Source organism: Sebastes fasciatus, chromosome 7 (genome assembly GCF_043250625.1).
Source record: "Sebastes fasciatus isolate fSebFas1 chromosome 7, fSebFas1.pri, whole genome shotgun sequence".
Lineage (NCBI taxonomy): Eukaryota > Metazoa > Chordata > Actinopteri > Perciformes > Sebastidae > Sebastes > Sebastes fasciatus.
The window spans coordinates 4,872,672-4,886,914 of record NC_133801.1 but is presented as its reverse complement, the minus strand read 5'-3'; the positions used below and the strand labels follow the sequence as shown (position 1 = coordinate 4,886,914).

At 41.0% G+C, this 14,243-nt stretch overlaps 1 protein-coding gene across 6 annotated transcripts in view; it reads left to right on the top strand.

The window, feature by feature from the left end:
• sptbn4b (spectrin, beta, non-erythrocytic 4b) overlaps positions 1-14,243 on the top strand; it is a 96,467-nt gene that overhangs the window by 41,919 nt on the left and 40,305 nt on the right. For 5 of the 6 annotated variants that reach the window (XM_074641141.1, XM_074641140.1, XM_074641139.1 and 2 more), the window contains 3 exons: positions 1,484-1,686; positions 3,493-3,583; positions 10,965-11,111. In XM_074641141.1, the coding sequence (XP_074497242.1) occupies positions 1,484-1,686; positions 3,493-3,583; positions 10,965-11,111 (441 nt within the window). Of the gene's footprint in view, positions 1-1,483; positions 1,687-3,492; positions 3,584-9,653; positions 10,275-10,964; positions 11,112-14,243 lie in introns of those variants that run through there. The other variant, XM_074641144.1, reaches the window with a different exon arrangement.

Below are 14,243 nucleotides of genomic sequence, written 5' to 3'. Positions count from 1 at the left end.
CTTGGAGGCTTTAGGATGGTTCAAAATGTAATATCTCATATAACTTTTGGATGGATTGCCCTGAAATATGGTGCAGACATTCATGGTCGCTGGATGTCGGTACTGCGGATGTGCAGCTCCCAACAGAGATGGGAAAGAAGCGACGTGGCTCATTTGTTATTACTTCCATCTACTTCCATCATCAGCTCCGGAAAAATTGATCCCTGCGTCCGAAAGTGATGATGGAAGTAGCTAACTAGTTTGCCTTTCACTTCTTTCTTATCTCTGTTGATAGTTGCACATGCACAGTACCGATCGGGTATGTGCCAGAGTGTAGCGTTAGCCAGAGCCGGCATATTTTACACTGGAAAATCTGTTAAACTAGATAATAAAAAAAAATTCTACTGCATCCATTCTCTGTATGTATTTGTTCATGTTTTACAAAGGGTTTTAACCTGAGACAGGCCATATAACAATGATAGCAATCATATCACATCCATATACTGTAGGCTTAGTATAGTAATAATGATATATATTGTTTTGTTTTTAACACGCTGGTATCAGATCGGTACTCTGTATCGGCCGATAAGAATCTGTATCGGGAAGAAAAAACTGATATCGGACATCTCTAGTTTTTTCTAATCTGAAATGTCACAGGCAGAGCTGCCCTTGACTCACATGTGTGTGTGTTTGATTGTGTGTGTGTCTGTGTGTGTAAGCCTGTGTGCTGGCCTTAACGTCCCTTTTGGTTTGATAAAAGATCTTTACCAGGGACCAGCTCTCCTTATTAGCCCGGGGGGTTGATTTAGAGAGAGCAGCATTTCTTCTTCAATAAGTATCAAAGAGGTTCCAGGCCGCAGATCTCCGTCTGCCTCTCCCTGTTGTTTCTGCCTCATTTATTTCCTCTGTGTCCAGAGGCCATATAGTACATTTATAATGTGGTATTATGGTTTGTTTGAGTGGTTTTGTTCCAAACATTTTCTGATCTTTAGTGATTAATAGAACAAAATTAGGTTTTAGGATTAATGCTGCTACCGTCTCATAAAAGGGAAAATGCAAAACAGTCATTTAATAGACTAATTGATTCATCATTCAGTCTATTAAATGACAAATTATTAATTTTGTCCGACTAACATTCCGAAAAATAAAGGTATTCAGTTTACTATCATATAAGACAAAGAAAGGCAGTTAGTGTTAATGTTGTTTATCTTATCATCTCGTGGTTATTATTGTCTTTTTGTCATTTTTTTAAATTGCGAATTTCATTTATTTTTTTTCTTCTTTTTGCAATCAGGAATATGTTGATCATCATATACCGTGTAAGATTGGTTGATTTTTGTTCTATAGTTTAGTTGTAATTTTGTATAAATAAGTCAACGTCAGGTCTAAATTTCAAGAATCATTGTTATTTATTCCGTGCTCTTCTGATATCGTTCAGCTCTTTACTTTTCTTTTTATTAATCTTCACTTTAATCACCTCACTGTCCCCATCTTCATCTTCTAGGAGTCGGCCCTCGCTCATGTGGAGCTGCCCACCACGGTGGAAACCGTGGAAGCCGCCATAAAGAAACACAAGGACTTCACCACCACTATGGAGCTGAACCTGCACAGGATCAAAGCTGTGATCGAGGCCGGAGAGAGTCTGATCAGCCAGAGTAACATCTACTCTGACCGCATCAAGGAGCGCATCGACACCCTCGCCAACAGGTACCGCATACAAACAGAAACATAAAAGCATGAAGAGTAATATTTGGATTTAAGTTTAGATTAATTTGAGGCCAGAGCTCTGAAGCAGAAGACAATATCTGTCAGTGTTTAAAGGTCCCATATTGTAAAATGTAAGATTTTCATGTCTTTATATTATAAAGCAGGTTTAAGTGCTTGATAAATACTGTGAAAGTATCGAAGCGCTCAATATACGGAGAAATACACACAGCCCCGTATGCAGAAATTGTGCGTTTGAAACAAGCCGTTAGGATTTCTGTCCATTTGTGATGTCACAAATATACAATATTTAGACCATTACACGGTTTTAAACTTAAACTTTCTAAATGTGTCCCAGTTTACTTCCTGGTTGCAGTGTATGTGAATGTCATCAACTGACAGGAAGGAAACATGGACCCAAACTGTTGCCATGCAACCCAATTCTGTTGAAATGCACTAAAACGGAGCGTTTCAGACAGAGGGTGAATACAGGTATATTCAGGCAGACAGTATGAGGAAAATAAAGTTTTTTTTTAACATTACAGCATGTAAACATGTTCTAGTAGAAACACAAAATACAAGTATGAACCTGAATATTAGCACGATACGGGACCTTTAATATATCATCAGTTTTGAAGCATTGAAATCTATCAAAAAAAGCTTCAATTCGTTGAATCCTCACATTTACAATTCAGTTTTCCTCCTGCTTTGTGACTTTCTTATACAGGACGTTCACTGAATGTGAGCATTTATCATAGAGATTATGACATAAAGAATGTATGCTTTGCAATAATGGAAGATTAAGTTAAAACACAATTAAATAACAAAAAAGAAAATACAGCTTGAGCATTACAGAGAAAAGCATTTTGTTTACAGTTAATGATTATCTTGCACTGTTTTCATGCTGTATCAATGAGCCCCTTTACATCCAATCTTTATGTAGTTGTTAGCTTGTAAACCCCCTCAGTAGTTTTATTTTCCTTTATTAAATGTTGGATATCTCCGTTTAAGATTAAATTCTTCCAAAAGTTTCAGGTTTCTTGCCGTCAACATGTTACTTACGGCTATCTGTTCAATATAAGTACCAACTGCAGCTCAACACACTTGAGCTGGTTTTAAAGCACAAAGAAGTTAGCAGCTGTGTGGACACAATACAACGATAATAAAAAGAATAATAGCAGCTGAAGAATTCGAAGGAGAGGGAGCCCCGAGCATAAATGAGACAAAGCACAGAAAATAGAGCTCGGCCTGTTTAGTCCGCAACGGACACCTGGCCATGAAATCTGTGTGATAGCTGAGGTGGTGCTAGTGTGTGTGTGTTTGTGTGTGTGTGTGTGTGTGTGTGTGTGTGTGTGTATGTGTGTGTGTGTGTTTGGGGGTTGGGTTTTTTTGTGTGTCCAACAATAGCAATGTGAAGAACCATATGGTTTTTAGATTTAATTTACATGAATTAACTCATTGGACATTTATTCTTCTCCCATGGGGACGAGCACAGTGCATCATAATTATTTTAAAGTGTTGCATTCTGGTTCTGTCATAAACAATCGCACAATTATTACGTTAATTAAGGAGCTTTTTGATACAGGTACAAATGATAGCTGGTCTACTTTGCTGTTATCTACAAATACAAGTATCAGTCCTCCATCACCGAGCTTTTAAAATGCTTCTATGTTGGGATCAGACAATGAGTTTAGATGGGTAGAAAGTGTATAGATAAACAAAGATAGATACACACACGCCTAGATATGTTATAGTTTTGTTCATTTTTAGTAATTGTAACTTGAAATGCCGTGTCCCTCACTCTTTCAGGGGAAACCAGAACAGAGAGCAGGCCCAGCAGTGGCTGGAAAAGCTGAACGACCAGTGGGAACTTCAGAGGTTTCTTCAGGACTGTCATGAGGTAGGAGGCCAACAGACTCACTGGCGCGGAAGTGTATTAAATCTGTTCAAGAGCATTTTCACGGTGGGAAAATAAGAGGATGATCATCTCTTTGTTACCAGTAGCGACAGTGATGCTGGTTTTGTTTTCACGTTGTGAGTCTGTATGTGTGTGTGTGTGTGTGTGTGTGTGTGTGTGTGTGTGTGTGTGTGTGTGTGTGTGTGTGTGTGAGTCATCATGGCAGAATGTGGTCATGGAGCGGGAACTACCATAGAGGAGGTTTTCACTGCTTTTCCAGGTGTTTACATTTCTGTCTGTCTGTGGACAGATTTTGTCACCACAATAGTGTCACAACCGTGCAAGATGCAGTCATGACACTTTCTCGTTCTTCGAAGGCAGACCATTAAATTAGCAAAAATCATCTGCTGGGTTAGACCTGCTAGCTGTTCCAGAGTCCAGGTTAAGGTCAAAGGGTGATCAGCTTTGGAACGGTCTTCCAGTTAGTATTTGATCTGCTGACACTGTTTCTGCTTTTAAATCCTGTCTTAAGACACATTTTTACAGAATCGCCTTTTCGCCTTTTGGATGATTTATTTGTAAATTTCTTTTGTAAAGCCTTTTAATTGTGTGCTGTATTTGGCTTTTCTTGAGTTTTTCTTTTTATGTGTTTTTTTATGCTGTCTATGGAAAGCACTCCCAGCTTGAAAAGTGCTATACAAATACAATTATTATTATTATTTTGCATCACAAAACTTGTGTATCTGTGTAGTTCAAATCAAAATGTAGTAATAAAGTTTGAAGATGGACGTGGTCCAAGCAAGGGAGCCGGAAGTAGGGGGGTAGGTAATGTGGAAGGAGCCATTGGCCCCCCCACACACACTTTACGCCACTGATCGGATTTGGCGTCACGGCTGGTGGGATCCCATCGCAATATGGTCTCTAGTTCCTTTTTGTAACCGTAGCCAACTTCACATTTTGGCAGCCTCTTGTGGCAGCACGAGAAATTTGTAATTCAAAATCACTTTTGCCAGTGTTTTAAGATTTCCTGGCAATGACCATACTCAAAACATTAAAGCAACGTGGGAATATAAGCCAAAAAAGAAAAGAAAAAGATCCAACTAGCTTCTGTATAGTTTGCAATGGACTCACATGATGTAATTATTTGTTATAAGATGTTATAAGATGATGGTCTAGATCGGTAAATCTGACAGCACATACATAACAACGAGTATTCATATCTTTCATTTGTTAATCAGTTGTGCTCCTCATATTCTAAGATACACTTTGACACCAGTACCATACATACTGTATTACTGACATACAAAAACACGTCAGCATTCAGTATTTTTAGGATCACCAGTTTAATCCCAACTCTTTTTGTTGGAAGCTATCAGTGACTCGGTTCCACACACCTCATGCGTGTCCAGTAGTGCTGCACACGGCTCACCTCTGCTCACTCCTGCAGTTTCTGCTCTCTCGCCCTGCAGAGTCACGGCTTCTCTCTGGGCCAAAACCTTGTTTAGTTTCAGCAACTTTCTCTCTTTGGCTCCACTGAATAATTCAGCAGCACAGCTCCTCATCACTAATTCAGAGGAGGAAGAGTGTATCTCACTGTGCTTGTGTGTGTGTGCATGTATAGGTGTGTGTGTGTGTGTGTGTGTGTGTGTGTGTGTGTGTGTCAGCCATACATCTATCTGTCTGCCCATATGTGGTATGCGTGTCTGTAGAAATACAGTATGTATGAGGAGTCTTCCCCCGACTGTGCGCGGGCGTGCGTGCGTGCGTGCGTGCGTGCGTGCGTGCGTGCGTGTGTGTGTGGCCGATAGAGGGCGAGTGACACTGCGTCAGTCTGTAGGAACCTGAGCTCTCAGCTGCCAGGGCGTGTTCTTGTGTTTGGTCCATGCTGCATCCTCGTGCTTCCTGCTTTTCACTGCTGCTTTCCATCCACTCGCCAAAACATTTACACTGAGCTTTTTACGATCAGATACTTTTGTTGCACACAAAATGATCACATCTACAGTTTATATTCTTTGGTCTGGTCTTTTTTAATGTAGATTTCAGAGCAGCTGCTGCTTCAGCTTTAGGCCTCATGGTTTGTTTGTAAAGTAATCTCTATTGGTATTCAAGAAAATATTGTTGTATGTTATTGGTTTAAAAGTCAGTTTGTTTGATGGACGTGTCATATCCATTCAACTCCATCTTCAAGACAAAATCATCAGATCAGCTGTAGATAGACGTGTTGCAAATAATCAAACTATTCCAGTGGTAATAAGATGACCATAAGATAAATTCATCAGTGTTTATGTTGGACTAACAAGGGTCACCTTATTTTTATATACTGACTTTAAAAGTCAAGGTAAACCAGAGTTACACTTGTTGTAATACACTCCATAGATAGAGCTGTTCTTTTAGAAATACTTCCCTTACTCTACAGAAATACAAGAAGACAAAGCGTAAAAAGCATCGTTACTGTTAGAATAGGCTCAAATTACAGCAGAGCAAATCAGTGCTATTTATTACCATATATCAAACAAACCACATTTTTAAAAGGTTTGTTCTTTTTGTATTGGTTTTATTATGTATTTATATATTTGTATGCCTCCGCGCTGGCGTAATCTGTGGCCAGATCCATAAGGAGACCCGTCTGTCCGTCCCATTCTCGTGAGCGATATCTCACGAACGCCAGGGAATTTCTTCAAATTTGCACAAACATCCCCTTGGACCCAAGGATACATACACGATAAACATAAATGTCTCCATTTGATGCACCGTACCTGATTATAGCTTTAAGTTAATTTGCATCTCTAGACTCTTGGCAGTTCAAGACAAAGAAAGCACGGTAACAAAACAGTACAGAGTAAAAACATAAAGTTATACAAGAAAGAACACGCAATACAAAGCTGAATCCATTTTGGTGGTCAAAGGTCACCGTGACCTCACAAAACACATTTTAGGCCATAACTCAAGAATTCATATTCTAATTATTTGACAATTTCACGCAAATGTCTAACAGGATAAAATGATGAAGTGATGACTTGACTGGTTGGCGAAGGCTTACAACCGCGAGGCGGTTATTTATAGTTTAAAATGATGTATTTAATGTTAGTATTTAGTTCAGTTATTTGCCGATGACACCAGCAGTAAACTGAGACTTGTACAGTCACATGGGCTCTCAATTAACTTGGTAATTGGACATCATTTTTGTAACAATAATAATATGTGGCTATGTTGTTGTGAACCGGAATGTAAAAATATTGAAAAAAGTAAATATTTTGTCCCCTTATATAATCTTAAAAGTCCCTTTTCAAGCTGTCTCTTCCTCTTTATCTACAGAACAACTCCATGTTGAAGAGGTGAACTCAGTTAGAGATCACACTGTAGCTTCTTACCCTGATTCACCCTCCCGGTCTGTTTGAGGAAAAGAGCAGGTGTATGCCCAAAGGCTGCATTGCTAAACACACTGTGTCTCTATATAATAGATGTTAACACATGCAGAAGTCCCTCTGTACGCATTCCCTCCAGTTCTCAGCCTGTTTGTGCTTTTCTTCTGTCAGGTCAGATATTATGGATTGGTGCCTTGGATGAGTTATTGTATGCTGAGGACAAACAAACTTAAGCCCACTTGTTGGGATATAGAGTCAAATCTGTGTTTTCTCAGGTTTATCTAACGTTCTTTCTGACTATATATATATATATCTGCAGTGGACTAGCATTTGTCCTGGAATCACCAGGTCACTTCATTCAATGATTTGTACGCTCAAAAACTGTGATGAAGTGGTCTGTAAGCTGTTCTAGAAAAACTAAACTAAATGTTTAGGACATGCAGGAGTGCCTAACTTGTTTTTAGTCTTAATCCAGACCTTCCCCTGAGGTCCAGTGCTTTAACCCTCCTGTTGTCTTCCCGTCGACCATGCAGCTTTTGTCTTCCCGGGTCAAAATTAACTCGGTCTGGTTTGACTTTTTACAGTATAAACTATCACCCAAGTCTTTGTTACACCTTTTTGGCCAACTTCATTCCTAATTTTTAAGTTTTACACTTTTTGGGGGGAAATTAAGGTTATAAACCTAATTTCCGTGAAATTATAACTATTTTTTTTGTTAAAAAAAAGCAGATATTGTGAATTATTTTGACTAAAGTTATTATCAGAGGAACATAATGTTGATGTATTATCACAGACTGGTATATGTATACTTTTAGTCAGAATATTGTTTTGAGTAGGCAACCATCTATGTTATTTTGGAGCAATTAGATTAAAGAAATCCATATTTTATGATATAATGAAGTTTGAAAACGTGTCAAATTTGACCCGAGGACAACAGGAGGGTTAAAAGAATGGAGATTTTTATTAGTTAGTAACCAAAGGGGGGACTTGCTTTCCTCATATTATGACATTTTGTATTTCTTTATATAGTGTATGTATAACATATATGAAAATTAGTAATCAGTGCATCTTGAAATCCTGTCTGTGTCATACTGTATATTCAAAATGTAATTATAAAATGCTCTACTTTATTGGAAAATAATACATTTGGGTTTTTTTTCGAAGTTCTTGAAGTAATTATTATTTTTCAATATTGACTGATCGGTTATTTTTGATTGACTGATTAAAGGTTTAGTCGATTAAAATGTAGGGCTGCACAGTTATTTGAAATTTTATCGAAATTGCAAAATGGCCTTCTGCAATTTTCAAATCAAAGGTAAATACATCACATATTTGTTAAAGTCAAAATGTGTGTCAAAATACACAAAACAAACAAAATACAAATACAAACACTTTAAATTAAATGTTGTGGTGCTGCAGAGACATCCTGCCCCCCTGGATCCCCGCAAAAATCACACCATATTCATTTTTAAATGTTTTTCAATGAAAATGAGAATACTGATGTAAAAATAATCATTCCCTCTAATATTGCAGATCATATTGCAATTATAATATCAAAGTGAAAATAATCATAATTACGTATTTTTTTTAAATCGTTCACCCCTAATAAAATGTCAGAAATGTCCATCATAATTTCCCAGATGTCAATGTGACGTCTTCAGATTATTTTGTCCGACAAAATCTGAGAGCAGCAGTTCAAATACAGGAAGATGGTGAAGTGGATGATGTGATGATGAGGCTATGAACCCTCCTCTCCCTCTTCTTCTCTGTCCCTTTCTTCCCCTCCTACGTCAGACAAACTTCTCCATCTCCTCCTCCCCCTCCGTCATTCATTCTCATTCATTCTGTACCGCCCCACCCCCCCAACACACACTCCCTCTCTCCTCCTCCTCCACCTCCACCTCCTCTTCCTCGTTCAATTCATTTACAGTCTCAAGGGGGGCATCAGGCCGTGACCCTCCGTGACCTCTCTAGTCATGGGACCTGACTCCTGTTTGCCTCCTGCATGTATGTGCGTGTGAACGTGTGAGGCGTGTTTACTCATGTTAGCTGGCATGTCCTCACTTGTCTGCGTTTGATGGTGTGCGATAGAGGTGTCGGGACAGAAATACAACTCCTGTCCTTCTAAAGAAAGAGGAGCAGTTAATCTATCAAACTACGAATACATCATTCAGGATAAATCACTACTCCGTGCAATCCTCTGCTACCTGTCTCTCTCTTCCCACTATCACCCCTCCTCTTCCTCTGTTCCTCTGTCCAAACCTCTACTGTTTCTCTCTCTCTCTCTTTTCTCTCTGCTTTACCACTGCAGCAGAGTCAGGCAAGCTGGAGACGAGAGTACGACTGGCTGGGACTGCTGCAGAGAGGAAGAGAGGGATGGTAGAGGGGGGTGGTGGTGTGTGTGTGTAGAGCGGGAGGGGAAGGATAAAACAAAAGCAGCTGTAGAGGAGTCGTGAGCTCGGCTGTTAGCGGAGACTGGCGTGTTTCATTTCCCCCAAAAAATCAGCTTTCCCTTCACACTCATCCATCCTCCTGCTTTGACACCATTTAAAGCCCACCTCCCCCCTCCACCTCCTCCTCCTCCTCCAGCTCAGCATCATTAGCCGTGACCGGTGAGCCTGGAGGCGCCTCCTGCATCCCCTGCCCCCCTCACCCCAAAATCCCAATCCCAGTCTTTCGCTCCTCCCTCTCCTCTCCACCTCCTCCACCCCATCTCTCCTCCAGCCAGCCAGGCAGCCCGCTCACTCGCCCACTCGCTGAAGGTGTGAGGCAGGGGAGGGGCGCCCATGCACTGCCTCGGCTGCCTGCCATTTTATTGTTTTGGGGAGGATGATTTTTTTCTTCTTCTTTAATTCTTCTTCTTCTTCTTCTTCTTCTCTCAGTCCTCCTCATTCTTGCCCTCTCACTCGTCACTGATCCACCCCCGCCCCTCCTGTCTCTCCTGGTTGAGCGTACAGCGAATCCTCATCAACATAGCGAGGAGAGAGACAGAGAGAGCGAAAGGGGAGCGCAGCCTCAGTTTGAAGTCTCCAGTCTGTCTCCTCAGCCGCCAGTATTGTTGTTATTTACCCTCCCGCTTGGCGTTTTCCTCTCAGCACAGCTTTTGTGTGGCCGTCTCGCGTTCAGCTCTCCAGAAGGCGCCTCTCTTTCTCTACAGCTCTCTCTTTCCTTTCCCTTCCTTGTCCTCGTTCTCCCTCTCTCCATCTGGCTCTGCAGTGAAGAGCGTCTTTGTATGTGTGTGTGTGAACGGCACACCGGCGAGGATGCGGATACCAGCGGCTGTCTGCAGCTGCCACAATCCCATGGGCTGTTCCCGTTAAACGCTGCCGGTAAAACGGGTTATTTGCTTCCCAGTCGGGGTTGGGAGAGAGGGTCGGAGGTGCAGGTGGAAGTGTTTCATGCAGGTGTGAGGATGTAGAACGGAGAGACGAGGGTGCTGATGCTGACCTGAATATTTGGGTGATGCTGTCAGCGCAGGCGTGAGGTGTTCTCACCGTGTGTTCGCCTCACACAGACACAGGCTGTGCAAACAGTGCAGATTTGACTCTTTGATGGAGAGTGGCTTTTTACTGTGTGGGTGTGTGTTGATGCTGTGGATCCGTTGTGTTGTGGGTACATGTGAATTCTCGCCGCCATGCTTGTTGGTACACGTGTGTCAGCCTACATGTGCCTGCTGTGCGTCATCAAATATTCATGTCTGTGTGTTTGACCTTGTATTTCCCTACTGTATGTGCTGCTGCTGTGTTTACAGTAAACTCTATCCTGTTTATATTCAGCTTTTACATATAACAGAAGCTAATGAAAATGCACATATGTGTGTTATGATAATGTAGTTTAGGTGTGTGTGTGTGTCTTATGCAATCAAGCCAACAGTATCTCTTATGAACTGGACACAATTTCAGCTCCTGTTAGTGTGTGAGAGTGTTTAAAATGAGGAATCAGTTCACACTAACAGATATTTACAGTACAATATGCTCATCCAGTATTGACAACTGTCTCTCTCTTTCTCTCTCATCCAGCTAGGGGACTGGGTGTGTGAGAAGATGCTAATGGCGAGGGACAGCAGCCGAGACGAGACCCAGAAGCTTCATAAGAAATGGCTGAAGCACCAGGCCTTCATGGCCGAGTTGGCCCAGAATAAGGAATGGCTGGACAAAATCGAAAAGGTGAGTGCTGCCGGTCCCTAAATGAAAGTGTTTTCCCGCCACGCAGATACAGTTTTGGTACTTTTTTTCCCCTCTTACTTGAAAGTTGATGAGTGAGTTTCATGCTCTTTGTCTCCTTGGAGCGGGATAAATGGCACTCTGCAATGTGGAATAATGTTTTTATGTATATTACTGTGTAGTAGTTGGGTTTTGTTTTGATGGTAAGCAGCAGAGGATGTCAAGATAGAGAGAAGGAACGACATGATGTGACAAGTATGGACTTGGGCCCACGGATAATCTGTGCTCTTCTTGCAGTATGTCTGTTGTTGCAGTTTGTCTGTGTTTGGCAGACGTTGTGAATATTTCCCAGACAAAATTATTTGTCTTTTCTTTTACCATTTTTCCTGCAATTCGTGCATAGATAATTTGGCATCTATGAAGCTTTGTTTGTTGTCATATGTTGCTTTGAACAGTCACATATCAAAGTGCTGGATACCAGACCCCTTTGTGACACACCGGTATAACAGCTTTTTCATTTATGATTAAGTGTCTGCTGAGGTAAAGTCTATACTCATCAAGTGTTTACATTATTTTGTCTACCTCCTATAGGTAATGAAGACTCTGAGTCTACAGTCTAAACCAGTTTACTGTGCTCATTGTTAGCAGAATGAATGGTTCATGGTAGCTGTGTTTGGAGAGATAAATAGACGCTGTATATTTTCGGTCACTGAAGGTTAAGTTATTTTTTGCAAATGTATAATTTTAAAGAGGAAAAGTGACCTGTTATGTCTGTTTCCCTTCAGACAGGCATCACTGATGTAAACAAAGCTTGGACATGAATCCTCAAAGTTGCACAGACTTCCATTACCCAATGTCAAATTTATTTTGAACTGTTTCCTACAATAATCCTCGTATTAAACACTAAAGCGCTAAACTTAATTAAAGCGTAACAAAGCCAGTGGCAAGGGCGGAAAGTATTACAGAGGGGTTTTTAAATAGAGAGGGGGAGCGTTGTAACCTTCACCAGTTCTCTGATAAGATCTGTTTCATATTAAGGAGATTTATACAGCACATCAGCCTCTTGTGTAAAGCTGCAGCCGACACAGACGTAATTGGGTTAGCCAGTGTTTCCCCAGCTGCACGCACGTCCAGGTCTCACTGGGTTGACTTTGGGCTGTTGTGTTCACACCTCTGACTGGCTGCAGTAGCGTGAATCTGGATGTGTGCAATCAGTACTGGTCAGTAGAACCGCCTCAGGCCGCCTGTAACTCATCACTGATTTGTGATCCTATTTTAGGCAAAGTCGCACATCGTGTTGTGTGCGTGCCTTTGTGTTTGGCCTGTGAGAGGCAGTGAAGGCGATAATCGAATGACATTTCTGCTCATGTTATAATACTACAGATGGCTTTAGATGTTATGTTGCTATCTATGTATGTCAGATTTCTGTATCTTTCCAGTTTAATAGCTGAGGTCTGAAATTGTCGGAAGCCTTTTGCACCGTACTCGTTGAACCTTCAGAAAATAAGATGCTCCGATCAGGATTTTTGGGGCCGATCATCAGTTGCTGGAAGCAGCATCGGCCGATACCGATCACCGATCACGGGGTCTATTTGAAGCCTTCTGTTTATCATGTAGCGTTATTGATTTATTTCATTATTCTTAACAATATTGCATATTTAGTATCAAAATTAACTGTTTGTTTATTGGCAGGCAACATGTGCAACATATTCCAGTCTCTCTCATAAAGACACGACTCATGTGAAGCCATTTTAGCGGCGCGTAGAGAAATCGTCTTGCGTGTTTTGCGTCATTTGATTAGTTCTTCTGATTGGCTTTTATAGAGACCGCTGATAATGATCGGAGCACCCTTACCAGAAAACTCTTCTTCTAATAAATGATCTAGGGCTGTCCCCTCTCTCGATAAGTCAACTATTTGGTTGTTTTGGTCTTAGTCGACTAGGATTTCTTTAGTCTATTAGTCATTTTTTTATGCTTTTTTCATGCTGAATGTCTTATTTCCAAGAAACGTATGAGCACATCTCTGGTAGACACAAGATTTAAAGTGGTGCTTTCTGTGATTTCTTTGTGGAGAAACTCAGTTTCACAGATCTGTTGATTAAATCGATTAGTCAACAAAAGTCGACCAAGAATTTCTTTGGTCAAGGACAGCCCTAAAATGATCAAGAATTGTGTACATACATCACAAACTTAATTTTAGGAACAAGGTAGAGAACATATAAACAGTATAATAATAATAATATATCACAGATCATACAATTCCCACATGTTCAGTCCTGGCAGGGTTTACTTGTGTAATGCTATTTTCCTCCTGAGTTTTCACTTTCTGTTGAAATTCTGCAAAGTAAAGCTGAACTAAAGTTAACTGCTGCTAAAGCTAAAATTGTCTCTATATCACTTCCGTGCTCGTCCTCCTGACCTGCTCATGCTGTTTCAGGTCATCAGATTATGTCGACAGTTGGTGAATAGCATTCAGCATTCTCACTGTGCAACGTTAGATATTATATGTAATGACCCTTCAGAGTGTTCAGAGTGAGTAACAGCGAGCGGCTGCTGGAGGAGTTTTGACAGGACACATGGACGATGATGATGAACCCATATGGGCTGTTGTAGAAAATCAAACCTGTGAGAGTACGGTATAAACAAATCCTGGCAGTACATCTGTTCTGAGGAAAGCCAAAGAGCTAAACATCAAACTGACACTACATTTATTATCTGCTATCTGATACATTAAATATTGCAAAACTGAGTGGATTTCAGTCGTTTGAGTAAAACTCATCATACTTTGCTATGATCATACAGTTGACTGTGGCTTAATGGCTCGATCCTCCGCAGTCTCATCCTGGACAGGGCGGAAACTGAACTCCCCTGGTGGGAGCAGAGTCATGGAGCCAAAGCACAACACTGCGTTATGTGTTACATGTGCACGTACTATAAGAGTGTGTTCCAATCCACGTACTTCCAGAAGTACACTTCAATGTAGTGCACTTTGTGCACTCTGTGCTCACTTGAGTAGTGCGTAAATTTCAACGGGGTAGGGTCGTCTCAAATCGAATACTCTGCGGTGCACTGAACGGAAATGACGATCGCAACATTTGACCGCGGCTCTCTACCCGCCAAAATATCTTCGGAAAA